The sequence below is a fragment of the Oryctolagus cuniculus genome, chromosome 16 (assembly GCF_051225735.1).
Source record: "Oryctolagus cuniculus isolate XC-2025 breed Fujian yellow rabbit chromosome 16, ASM5122573v1, whole genome shotgun sequence".
In the NCBI taxonomy this organism is placed as follows: domain Eukaryota; kingdom Metazoa; phylum Chordata; class Mammalia; order Lagomorpha; family Leporidae; genus Oryctolagus; species Oryctolagus cuniculus.
The window spans coordinates 9,374,029-9,386,029 of NC_142882.1; the positions used below are offsets into that span (position 1 = coordinate 9,374,029).

Consider the following 12,001-nt stretch of genomic DNA (forward strand, 5'->3'; position numbering starts at 1 on the left):
CTTCCCTTCTCTGTACTGCTACTACGTGGTGTGTGTGTGCAGGCAATCTGTCTCCTCTCCTAGTTTCCCCCATGCTTTCCCTTGGCAGGAGTGAGGCTGGATGGAATGCAAGAGGTCTTCAGCACAGACAAGAGGACCAGGGGTTGCATTTGAGAGCAAAGAATCGTTTCAACAAGGGATAGGAGTCTGCACAATCACTCAGGAGAAATGCTTCAAAACCATGGCTGCATTGGGTGGCATCAGGTATCCTGTTAGTTAAAAAAAATAAAAAGTGATTTTTTTAAGTAGTATGTGTGCATGCATTTGGTAGTAAGATACCCAGGAACAGTGCTACTGAATACATTATGGGGCTATCTAAGTAGGATAGGTGTAACTGCTAGTTCTGTCTAGATTTATTACTCTGCTGGAGAGTGGGATTTGTTAAACTAGAGCTGAAACAACAAAGCTGAATAAACTGATTTATTAACTTGCAAGATGTTACAGGGTTGCAAAGATGCCACACCAAAAACGACTGATTCTCTTTATTGTGGTAGCTCTGTTCCATAAGATTGCTGTGACACTGGATTAGTGGAGGCTGAGACTTCAGCTCTGGTCATAACATTTTCATCAACAATTAATACGAAGTGTTGTGTTTTGTGTATTTCTGTTGAGAGACACCTTACTTAACATATATGGGGTGTCTTCAACAAACTCATGAATGAATGAATTAAAAAATAGTGTAAAAAAATTAGTGTGTATTTTCTGTGGAAATTTTGAAATCCCTTTAGTATTGTTTTCCTGCTGAAAAACAAAAACCCTGAGACCAATTAATTAAACTTTCTTAAATTTTAATAAAAAGTGATCTGAGCAAGACATGGGTTTACAAGCAGGCGTTGCTCCACACTGAAGATGGTTCAGCATGCCCCCACCTACAAGTGGTGAACCGCATCTCCAACCAGAGAAGCAAGAAATTCCATGCAGGGATGACTTTGCCTCATTTGAACATAATTTGGCAGCCTTCACTTTGAGATTGGCTGAGGGCTCAGCTGCTGTGATTGGGTGAGGCTCTGTTGCCTGGTTACCAGAGTATACTTCTAGGCTAAGTCATAACTTCTTTGCAGATCAAGCTAGGTTGCAGTTTATGGGGTATGGAGGCTGGCTTCGGACAAATTTCATCACCCAAGTATGGACACAGGTGCGTCCCAATTTATTTCAGTTCAATAACTCTCTGACTTTACAGTCAACAGCGTTATAACTTTTGGGTGAAAGAAGCTTAACCGCCTCCTGTTTTTTCTGTAAGGCACATCAAAACTTTATTTTAAAAAAGATTCATTTATTTGAAGAGGAGAGAGAGAGAATCTTCCATCTGCTGATTCACTCCCTAATGGCTGGGGGCTGGTCCAATCAGAAGCTGGGAACCAGGAACTCCATCTAGGCCTTCTATGTGGGTGGTAGGGGCCTTAGTGCACTTGGGTCATCCTTCACTGCTTTCCCAGGCACATTATCAGGGAGCTGGCTTAGAAGTGGAGCAGCCGGGACTCAAACTGATTTTGAGTTGTGGGGTGTCAGCATTGCAGGCAACAGCTTAGCTCTCTGTGCCACAGTGGCAGCCCCAGGACTTTCTTATGTTTTTTTTTTTTTTTTTTTAAAGATTTATTTATTTATTTGAAAGTCACAGCTGGATAGAAAGTGGAGCAGCCGGGTCTCGAACTGGCGCCCATATGGCATGCTGGCACTTCAGGCAGGGGCGTTAACCCACAGCACTGGCCCCAGGACTTTATGTTTAGAAACACCGGATAACACTTCAGTCAGGTCTGGGCTAGGATAAAACCAGGAGCCAGAAACTCCATCCAGGTTTCTCACATGGAGTTGTACCATCTTCCTCTGTCTTCCCAGGCACATTAGCAGGAAGCTGGCTCAGAAGTGGAGCAACTGGGATTTGGACCAGCTCTCTGATATGGGAAGCTGGCATTGCTATTTCACAATGTTGCACCCCAAGACCTTCTTAATTGAGGAAGCAGAGTGCTGAGTTTCCATGCAAACTCCTTACCTCCGTAAAGACTGCCTTGATTGTTGGCTTGCAAAGCAGATTGCACAATGAATGTTAAATCCAGCTTTTAAGACCTGGTTGTATGGAATGCCAGGTTGAGTAGCTTGAACCAAACTCACAGGTAGATCAATTACTAATGTCTGTCATGGGCTTGGAATTTGAGAAGGTTGGCATGACCCAAGAATGTTTCTGATGGCCACTACCCACTATGTATCAGGGACTCACCATGTATCACTTTAAAAAAAAAAAGATTTATTTATTTATTTATTTGAAAGAGTTACAGAGAGAAGGAGAGGGAGAGAGAGAGAGAGGTCTTCCATTCACTGGTTCACTCTCCCAGATGGCCCCAATGGCTGGAGCTATGCCAATCTGAAGCCAGGAGCCAGGAGCTTCTTGGCTCTCTCACATGGGTGCAGGGGGCCCAAGGACTTGGGCCATATTCTACTGCTATCCCCAAACCACAGCAGAGAGCTGGATTGGAAGTGGAGCAGCCAGGACTCAAACTGGCACGCATATGGGATGCTGACACTGCAGGCGGTGGCTTTACCTTCTATGCCACAGTGCTGGCCCCCATGTCTCACTTTTGTTCCTGCTTCCTTCTGGTTCTACCCTGTTGCCACCTGTCTGACTCAGCTTTATTTTAAGCAATACTCTATAAATCTCTCTGCTTTGCCCTTGAGAGAGTCACCTATTACTTCCTGCAGTGCCTCTCTGGCCCTTGTCCTTTCTATGGATAACATCATTGGCACTAGAACCATCCACCTCCACATTGCTGCTTCTCTACAGTCTTGGAGACCTCTCAAGAAGAGTTTAGAGGAAGAATTGTCCCAAGCCAGGGAAGCTGCCAAGTGGCTGACTGTCCCTTCACCATCACTGCCTCATTTTTTAGCTCAAAATAAATCTCCTGGGCTGGCACTGCGGCTCACTAGGCTAATCCTCCACCTGCAGTGCTGGCACACTGGGTTCTAGTCCGGGTTGGGGCGCCGGTTCTGTCCCGGTTGCTCCTCTTCCTGTTCAGCTCTCTGCTGTGGCCCAGGAAGGCAGTGGAGGATGGCCCAAGTGCTTGGGCCCTGCACCCACATGGGAGACCAGGAGAAGCACCTGGCTCCTGGCTTCAGATTGGCGCAGCATGCTGGCCGTAGTGGCCATTTGGGGGGTGAACCAATGGAAGGAAGACCTTTCACTCTGTCTCTCTGCCTGTCAAAAAAAAAAAAAAAAAGAAATGTCCTGGACATCACATTGTGTGTGTTCATTTGTAGCAATGGATACACACATATCCTTCTCCCAAACAAAAGAACTTAGATGTTTGCCACACTGATTGATCTACATCAGCATTACCCATTCCTCTTGTGGTTAATTGAGAAATGTTTTCCTGTAATCCTCCAGGGATAATCCAAATATCAAGGGTTCCAGGCTTTCATTGCAACTAATTTCTCCCTAGCAGAAAGGAGGACCCAGAGGGTGTCTGATGCAACTGCTGTCCCTGGAGTCCTCATCCCCAGATGATGACGTCTATATTTGCACAGACTGAGTGCAGAGTGCTGGTTAAGTGCAAGATGCTGGAATCCAGGTAGGTTTTACCAGGGACTATCCTCAAATGAGGTGTGTTGACATGTTTATGGGGGCACTGAGCAGGGTCCCTCTGCATTTAGGCCCTGGTGAGAGTGGCTTGTGGAGATCTTGGGGGTCCAAGGATGATTTAAGAGTCCAGATCACAGTGGCAGGATGGGTTCAAGCATCTGCTGATATTGTTTTCCACAAGCACATTTTGCCTACTGAGTTTATACAGGTATTTGGATGGGGAGATCGATTCTTGCCTCTCTCTTTGACTTTTGCCAACCTGTGGGCAGATGTCTGGTAGTTAGGCCAAATGCACATTTTTTTTATCTGTATGTTGTCACTGTTGTGAACCTAAGCAGATTGGACACAGATAACAGGTGGCCAGCCATGTTGACTTCCACAATAAGAAATGTTCCAAGTAGTAAGGGGTGGGTACCTGACTTTGGACATGGGTCTAAGACCAGCATAACCTGTCTCACATGTAGGTTGGGGGCACCTTCAGCTTCCCTTCTGATCCCTGGGGAGTAATCCTCAGATTGGAACTCCAGGGCAGCCTATTTGTGTATTAACTTCCAAGAACAGGCAGTATCCAGAATGGAGACAGCCCAGAATTTGAAATTAGACAGCTGGGAATTTCAATCTGAGCCCAACCTATCTCTCTCTCTCTCAAAGATTTATTTATTTATTTGAAAGAGTTACAGAAAGGCAGAGGCAGAGAGAGAGAGAAAGAGAGATATCTTCCATCTGCTGGTTTACTCCCCAGATGGTTGCAATAGCCAGAGCTGTGCTGACCTGAAGCCAGGAGCCAGGAGCTTCTTCTGGGTCTCCCACACAGATGCAGGGGTTCAAGGACCTGGGCCAACCTCTACTGCTTTCCCAGGACATAGCAGAGAGCTGGATCAGAAGTGGAGCACCTGGGACTCAAACTGGTTCCCTTATGGGATGCTGGCACTGCAGGCAGCAGCCTTACCCTCTATGCCACAGTGCTGGCCCCAAGTCCAACCTCTCTTACTAGCCCTGTGACTTTAGGGAAGTCATCCTCTCTTTGACAGTTAAGACAAAAATATTTCCCTAGCAGAAGATATTCATTCAACAACTATTTATTGGGAAAATAATAGCTGTGGGTCCTTGAGCTATTGTAGTTAGACAAGGGAAAGAAACAAGGACTGCCCCGTAAACCAGTATGTCGTTGCTTGGTTATTATGGTGGCCAAGGATCTAGATCATGCCTGGTAATAGGGTCAAGAAAAGAGATCTTTAAATTTTATTTATTTGAAAGGCAGAGGAGAGAGAGGGAGAGAGGGAGAGAGGGAGAGAGGGAGAGAGGGAGAGAGAGAGAGAGAGAGAACATCTTCCATCTGCTGACTCACTCCCCAAATAGCCACAATGGCCAGACGGACAAAGCTGTTCCAGGCCAAAGCCAGGAGCCCTGTAGCTCCATGTGGGACTCCAACATGGATGGCAAGGCCCCAAGTATTTGAGCCATTCTGCTGCTTTCCCAGGTGCATTAACAGGGAGCTGGATTGGAAGTAGAGCTGCTGGGACTGGAACTGGCTTTCCAATATGGGACACCAGCATTACAAGTGGTGGCTTAACCCACTGTGGCACAACACTGGCTCCAAGACAAGTGAGTTTCACTGGCCATAGGAAGATAAGTAACGTAGCTCCTTTCGCCTACTCACTCAGTGGCAGCAAAGAGATCCCAGATACAAATACTGGCATTGTTGAAGCAAATGGGAAAACAGAGTGGTAAAACCCAGCTCTAAAACTTGTCCACCCAGATGAGGATTTATTTAGGATTCACTCTGAGATGCTTTATCCAAGATTAAAATCATAGTGACTTTCCAGCTCTGCTTGGCTGACTACAGGGCAGGAGGTTGGGTGACTGGAAACATTTTTTTTCCAACAGAAGTTTTTGGGGAAAGAGCATGTCAACAGCTCAGGGATCATGACTGTGCTAGAGGAACTGCTGGCTATAGATCTCAAGACCCAGAGCCTTTTAAATTGTATTTAGATGCAACAAAGGCAGTGGGACCACTTGGGCACTCTGGAAGGAAGGCTGAGCTTGCGAGAGTCTGACACTGGCTGAACATTTTTGCAAGAAGAATCAGAAGACCCAGCGGTGGGGCAATCACACTGTGCTCAGACTCAGGTGTCCACCAGCAAGACTCTGGTGTCTTTTTTTTTTTTTTTTTGACAGGAAGAGTGGACAGTGAGAGAGAGAGACAGAGAGAAAGGTCTTCCTTTGCCGTTGGTTCACCCTCCAATGGCCGCCGCGGCCAGCGCACTGCGGCCGGCGCACTGCGCTTATCCGATGGCAGGAGCCAGGAGCCAGGTGCTTTTCCTGGTCTCCCATGGAGTGCAGGGCCCAAGCACCTGGGCCATCCTCCACTGCACTCCCTGGCCACAGCAGAGGGCTGGCCTGGAAGAGGGGCAACCGGGACAGAATCTGGCGCCCCAACCGGGACTAGAACCCGGTGTGCCGGTGCCGCTAGGTGGAGGATTAGCCTAGTGAGCCGCGGCGCCGGCTGACTCTGGTGTCTTAAGGCAGATTCTGGGGAGCTATTGGCTTATTTTAATCTTACTCTTGAGTTCATTCTTTTAACCACTTGTCCATATAACTCCTGTGCTCTAGGCCTTCTGCCTGGAACAATCTTCTTTCCTCTAACATATAGAAAACTTCCACTTCATCTTCAAAACTCAGTTCCAATGTCCCAATGAAGTCTTCCCTGACGCCATTCCAGCCATCTTCATCCCCTGGATACCCAAAGCATCACGAATACATTTCTATAATATTTTATTTAAAAAAATGATTTTAAAATTTATTTGAGCTGGTGCCATGGCTCAATAGGCTAATCCTCCGCCTGCAGCACCAGAACCCCAGGTTCTAGTCCCAGTTGGGGCACCGGATTCTGTCCTGGTTGCTCCTCTTCCAGTCCAGCTCTCTGCTGTGGCCCGGGAGTGCAGTGGAGGATGGGCCAGGTGCTTGGGCCCTGCACCCCATGGGAGACCAGGAGGAAGCACCTGGCTCCTGGCTTGGGATCAGTGCAGCGCACGTAGTGGCCACTTGAGGGGTGAACCAACGGAAAAAGGAAGACCTTTATCTCTGTCTCTCTCACTGTCTAATTCTGCCTGTCAAAAAAATAAAAAAAATTTATTTGAAAGGTACTGTGACAGAAAAGGAGAGACAAGAGGATATCTTCCATCCATTGGTTCACTTCCTAAATACCAGCAACAGCCAGAGTTGGGCTAGGCAAAATTCAGGAGCTTGAAACTCCATTCCAGGCATCCCACATACGTGGCAGGTACCCAAATACTTGGGCCATTATCTTCCATCTTCCCAGACACATTAGCAGGAAGCTGGGTTAAAAGTGGGCACACTGATGTGGGATTCAGGTGTTCTAGCCCACAACTTACACGGCTCTGCAATAATGCCAACCCATTCATTTCATTTCTGATCAGACTATTCTGAAACAATTTGGACAATGCTTATGTCCCCTCTCATACTTTAAATTCTGCAACTTACTCTCTTTTATCATTGACTATTTTGGAAGATGCCACCAGTGAGAAACTCTACTCCACTGTTGGTTGGAATTCACTCTTAGAAAGTTCTTTGTTGGGGTAAACCATATAGCTGGATTCAGTGTCCACCCCTCTAGCATGAGGTAGTTGATCCTACCCTGTCCCTTTAAAAAATCCCTTCCAACAAGAGGCTCCTTCAACCTTGACTTATGGTGGACCCAGCTACAGAACATCACACACCTCACCGACTGCATTTCCATCTTTTACAAAGATTCTGTTCATTTATTTCCTGTCACAGACTGCTTATGGAGACTGTGGGGTCCAGGGAAATGGAGATCTTTCTTGGGTGATTAACCTACAAATACCTTATGCCCAGCCCAGTGCATGACAAATTTTGTTGAGTACATGAATGAATGGTGATGACTTGGGTGTGACAGTGTGACAAATAACCAAAGGCGGCCTTGAGTGAGGAATAACTCTAATGGAAGCCTCATGACAGGACTCAGGGAGGACTCTCAATAGAATCTACTTGTCTTTGAGTGGCCAGCGTTGCTGCTTCTTAACCACTCCAAGTTGAGGACAGACATTTGTTGGATCCTGAACTTTACATTGTTGGGAGTTGTGGGTTGTGTATTTCAGGACAGTCTAGGTTTCTCCAGGAGCCTGGAGGTTGTCAAGGAAATGAAGTAGTCCTGATTTAAGTGTACAGTGCCTCTTGGTCCTTGGTCATCTTTTTTGTTTACCTTATTTACTCAGGAAATATTTATTAGAGGTATAAAATCTTCTAGGACTAGTGTCATATAGTAATCCTTGAAACTGAGTCACACTACTTACAGGATTCTAGTCTACCATCCAATACATTGAAGCCACCAATAATAGCTAAGCTTGTTGATAATTGTCTCCCCAACCCTAGGCCACTCAGCTCCCAATATGCTGTCACCTATACTGCTGTCACAATGCCTCTGTGGTTGTAACTTTAGAGTCACACCCTCAGTTTGACCTCAGTGTTGGATCAATATACTTTTGCTTTGCTCCAGATTCTCATCAAGGAATTTTCACAAAGGCCCTTCTCTCTGTTTTCTTGCTTGATATGTGACCTATGACCCCTTATTTCACCTCCCAGCCTATTTGGAATCTCATCACTGCTTTGGCCAAAGGATCCTTGGAATGAGGGACCTTGAAGCATTCTGTTAGGACGATGTTACTTTAACTTGCACTCAAAATTTTGACTGCAAAATCATTTTTAATTTTTAATTTAATGTAAATTAAAAAGTGGTTAGCTCGATAGAATAAATAAAGGGGAGAGTGATCCAACATGGGAAGTGAGATACTCAGCAGACTCATAGAATGGCGGATGTCCTAAATAGCACTCTGGCCTCAGAATCAGCCCTAAAGGCACTCGGATCTGGCTGAAAAGCCCATGAGAGTATTTCAGGCATGGAAAGCCAAGACACTCTGGCAAAAAGATCTCTGTGAGTGAGATCCCAGTGGAAAGAACAGGTCTTCAAAGAGGGAGGTGCCTTTCTCTGAAGGGAGGAGAGAACCTCCACTTTGACTATGACCTTGTCTAAACAAGATAAGAGTCGGAGAACTCAAGGGGCTTCCATAGCCTTGGAAACTCATGACTGGTGCATAGGGAGATTACTGATGCCATAAACAGGAGTGTCAATTTGTAAAGTCAACAACAGGAGTCGCTGTGCACTTACTCCTCATGTAGGATCTCTGTCCTTAATGTGCTGTACACTGAGGCTTAATGCGATAACGAGTACTCAAACAGTATATTTCACTTTGTGTTTCTATGGGGGTGCAAACGATTGAAATCTTTACTTAATGTACACTAAACTGATCTTCTGTTAAAAAAAAAAAAAGAAACTATCAATTCCCAACTTGACTCTCACTGGGATTAAACATGACAATAGGTCTGATCTGATTTCATCATCATTTAAAAAAAATCATCTATTATTTTTCACTTTATGTTTCTGTGTGGGAACAAACTGTTGAAATCCTTACTTAAGGTATACTAAGCTGATCTTCTGTATACTAAGATAATCGAAAATGAATCTTGATGTGAATGGAAGGGGAGAGGGAGTGGGAAAGGGGAGGGTGGTGGGTGGGAGGGACGGTATGGGGGGGGAAGCCATTGTAACCCATGAGACGTACTTTGGAAATTTATATTCATTAAATAAAAGATAAAAAAAAAAGTGGTTAGCTTTTGACTAGGATGTGGCCAGGTGTCTCAATCAGAAATTCAAGTAATTTCTTTCTCATCTCATGCCTGTGATAGATATCACTAAGTGATCAAGGGGTTCACCCCCCCTTCCTACTGATCTTAGGCATGGCCTCATACCTCAATACAGCATCACAAATAAGCCAGTCCCAAAAGGACAAATACCATATATTCCCCCTGATCTGTGACAACTAACAGAGCACCTAAAAGGTAATCTAAAGAAGTGAAATTAACACTCTGATATGCAATGATTTTGAACAGCCCTTGTATCAGCTGTTGAGGAACAGTTATTTTTTTTAATACAATTTGTTGAACTCCTTATGTAGTATAGAGTTAATTGTATGTGTATAAAGTTAATTGAAAATAGATCTTAGAAAAAAATAAGAATGGGAATAGAAGAGGGAGGAGGAAGAGGGGTGGGAGGGTGGGTATAGTGGGAAGAATCACTATATTCCTAAAATTGTACTTATGAAATATATGAGGTTTGTATTCCCAAAATGAAAGGTTTCTGGGGAAAAAAAGACAATATCACAGGCAGCCACTACCAAATGGTGATGACTGGCATGTGGGATGAAAATGGTTTACTTTTTACTTGTTGAGCTCTTCATTTTGTAGAATGATTAAGCTTTTAACTGCAGTGTAAATTAAAAATGTTATTTAAAAAAGAATGATTTTATATAAAAAAGGATGGACTGATGCTTTAGATGATGCAATGCTTATAATAACTACTTAGAAAATTGATAAGGCAAAATATAATCTTAATGAAATAATTTAAAATATACATAATATTTTATAGGCTAATAGTAAGCATTTATTTACATATGATAATTTTGTTTTTCATCAAATTATTCTTTTCAATTAAATTAAATTATTATTTTAGTATATTATAAATTCTTTTGGATTTTTTAGAGACAATTTATGAATTAAACAATTTTATTGCTTCCTCTCTAAAAAATTATCTGCTGTACATACTCAGGTGTCTTGCCACAGTCTCTTCCTCCTCCAGCTGAAGTCTTTTGTATATAACATGAGGCATGTAAATGAATCCGTGTCCTCGGACTTCATTCTGGTAGGACTCTTTAGTCAGTCAGGGCCACGTCAGCTCCTCTTCTCCCTGGTGGCTGCTATGTTTATCATGGGCCTTTTGGGCAACACTACTCTACTTTTCTTGATCCGCATGGACTCCCGGCTTCATACACCCATGTACCTTCTGCTCAGCCAGCTCTCCCTGTTGGATGTTGGCTTCCCCTTGGTCACCATTCCCAAGATGGCATCAGACTTTCTACAGGGAGAAGGTTCCATCTCCTTTGGGGGTTGTGCAGCTCAAATATTCTTCTTGACATTGATGGGTGTGGCTGAGGGTGTCCTGCTGGCTCTCATGTCCTATGACCGTTATGTTGCTGTGTGCCATCCCTTGCAGTATCCTGTGCTCATGAGGCATCAGGTGTGCCTGCTAATGGTGGGTACCTCGTGGATAGCAGGTGTGCTCAATGCCTGCATCCAGACATCCATCACCTTGCATTTCCCCTACTGTGCCTCCCACATCGTGGACCACTTCTTCTGTGAGGTGCCAGCCCTGCTGAAGCTCTCTTGTGTAGACACCTCTGCCTATGAGTTGGCACTGTCCACTTCTGGGGTGCTGATCCTCATACTTCCGCTTTCCCTCATCGCCACCTCATATGGTCACGTATTAGGGGCTGTTCTACGCATGCACTCAGAGGAGGCCCGAAACAAGGCATTCACCACGTGCTCTTCTCACATCACCGTAGTGGGACTCTTTTATGGCGCTGCAGTGTTTATATACATGGTACCTAGTTCCTACCACAGCCCATACCAGGACAATGTGGTTTCTCTCTTCTACAGCCTTATCACCCCCACACTCAACCCTCTCATCTACAGTCTGAGAAACCGGGAGGTGCGGATGGCTTTGATCAAAGTGCTCAGCAGAGCTGGGATCAGGTCAAAATTATGTCCACCCTGGAAACTGCTGTGATTCCAGTGGTCCTGCATCCAACCCATCCTTTCAAAGCATTGACTGGTGGTGCAGCTGCTGAGCCCTTCTATCCAAGGCTGAGTGACCGTCCATTTCCACCCTGTTCCATGACTCATCAGGTTTATGTTTTCCCCCATGGACTGCTGGAAAGTAAGGGTAACAATCTCAATCACTTTTACTATGTTCTTTCTCTAACAATGCATTATTTCCAAGAATGAGAAACCCTATTTTGTAAAGTTGAAATTTCTCTGTTACTGGATTGATAATTATACTAATTAACATTTGTTGGCCAGTTGATCTACTAAGCGTGTTATTTCATTATTATGACAGCTTTGAAATATAGGGAGTAGTATGAGAGTACTTCAACAAGCTCATAGATAATGGAATGCACATGTTAGTGCAAAAATATTTGATATCCTTGCATAGTTTTATCATTATATGCACTTACATGAACGTTTTCAAGACTTCTCTTCCTTGGATTTCAGAAATTTTTTTTGTAGCAACACAAAATTTTACTCTACTTTTACAAACTTTTTGAAGTCCCCTCCTGTATTTTATGTATAAAAGAAGACTCAAAAAACTCAATAGTGGTCATGCTGTAACAAGGTAGAATAGACATGTGAATTCATAGTCTTCTTTTGCCAAAGAGGGATCTCCAACTACTGTGGTTT

At 44.4% G+C, this 12,001-nt stretch overlaps 1 protein-coding gene across 1 annotated transcript; it reads left to right on the forward strand.

The window, feature by feature from the left end:
* Positions 1–10,290: 10,290 nt before the first annotated feature.
* On the forward strand, positions 10,291–11,470 carry OR2Z1 (olfactory receptor family 2 subfamily Z member 1). The gene has a single exon (XM_089316005.1). It carries the CDS (start codon positions 10,365–10,367, stop codon positions 11,328–11,330), a length of 966 nt encoding a protein of 321 aa, XP_089172131.1. The 5' UTR covers positions 10,291–10,364; the 3' UTR covers positions 11,331–11,470.
* The last annotated feature ends 531 nt before the right edge of the window (positions 11,471–12,001 follow it).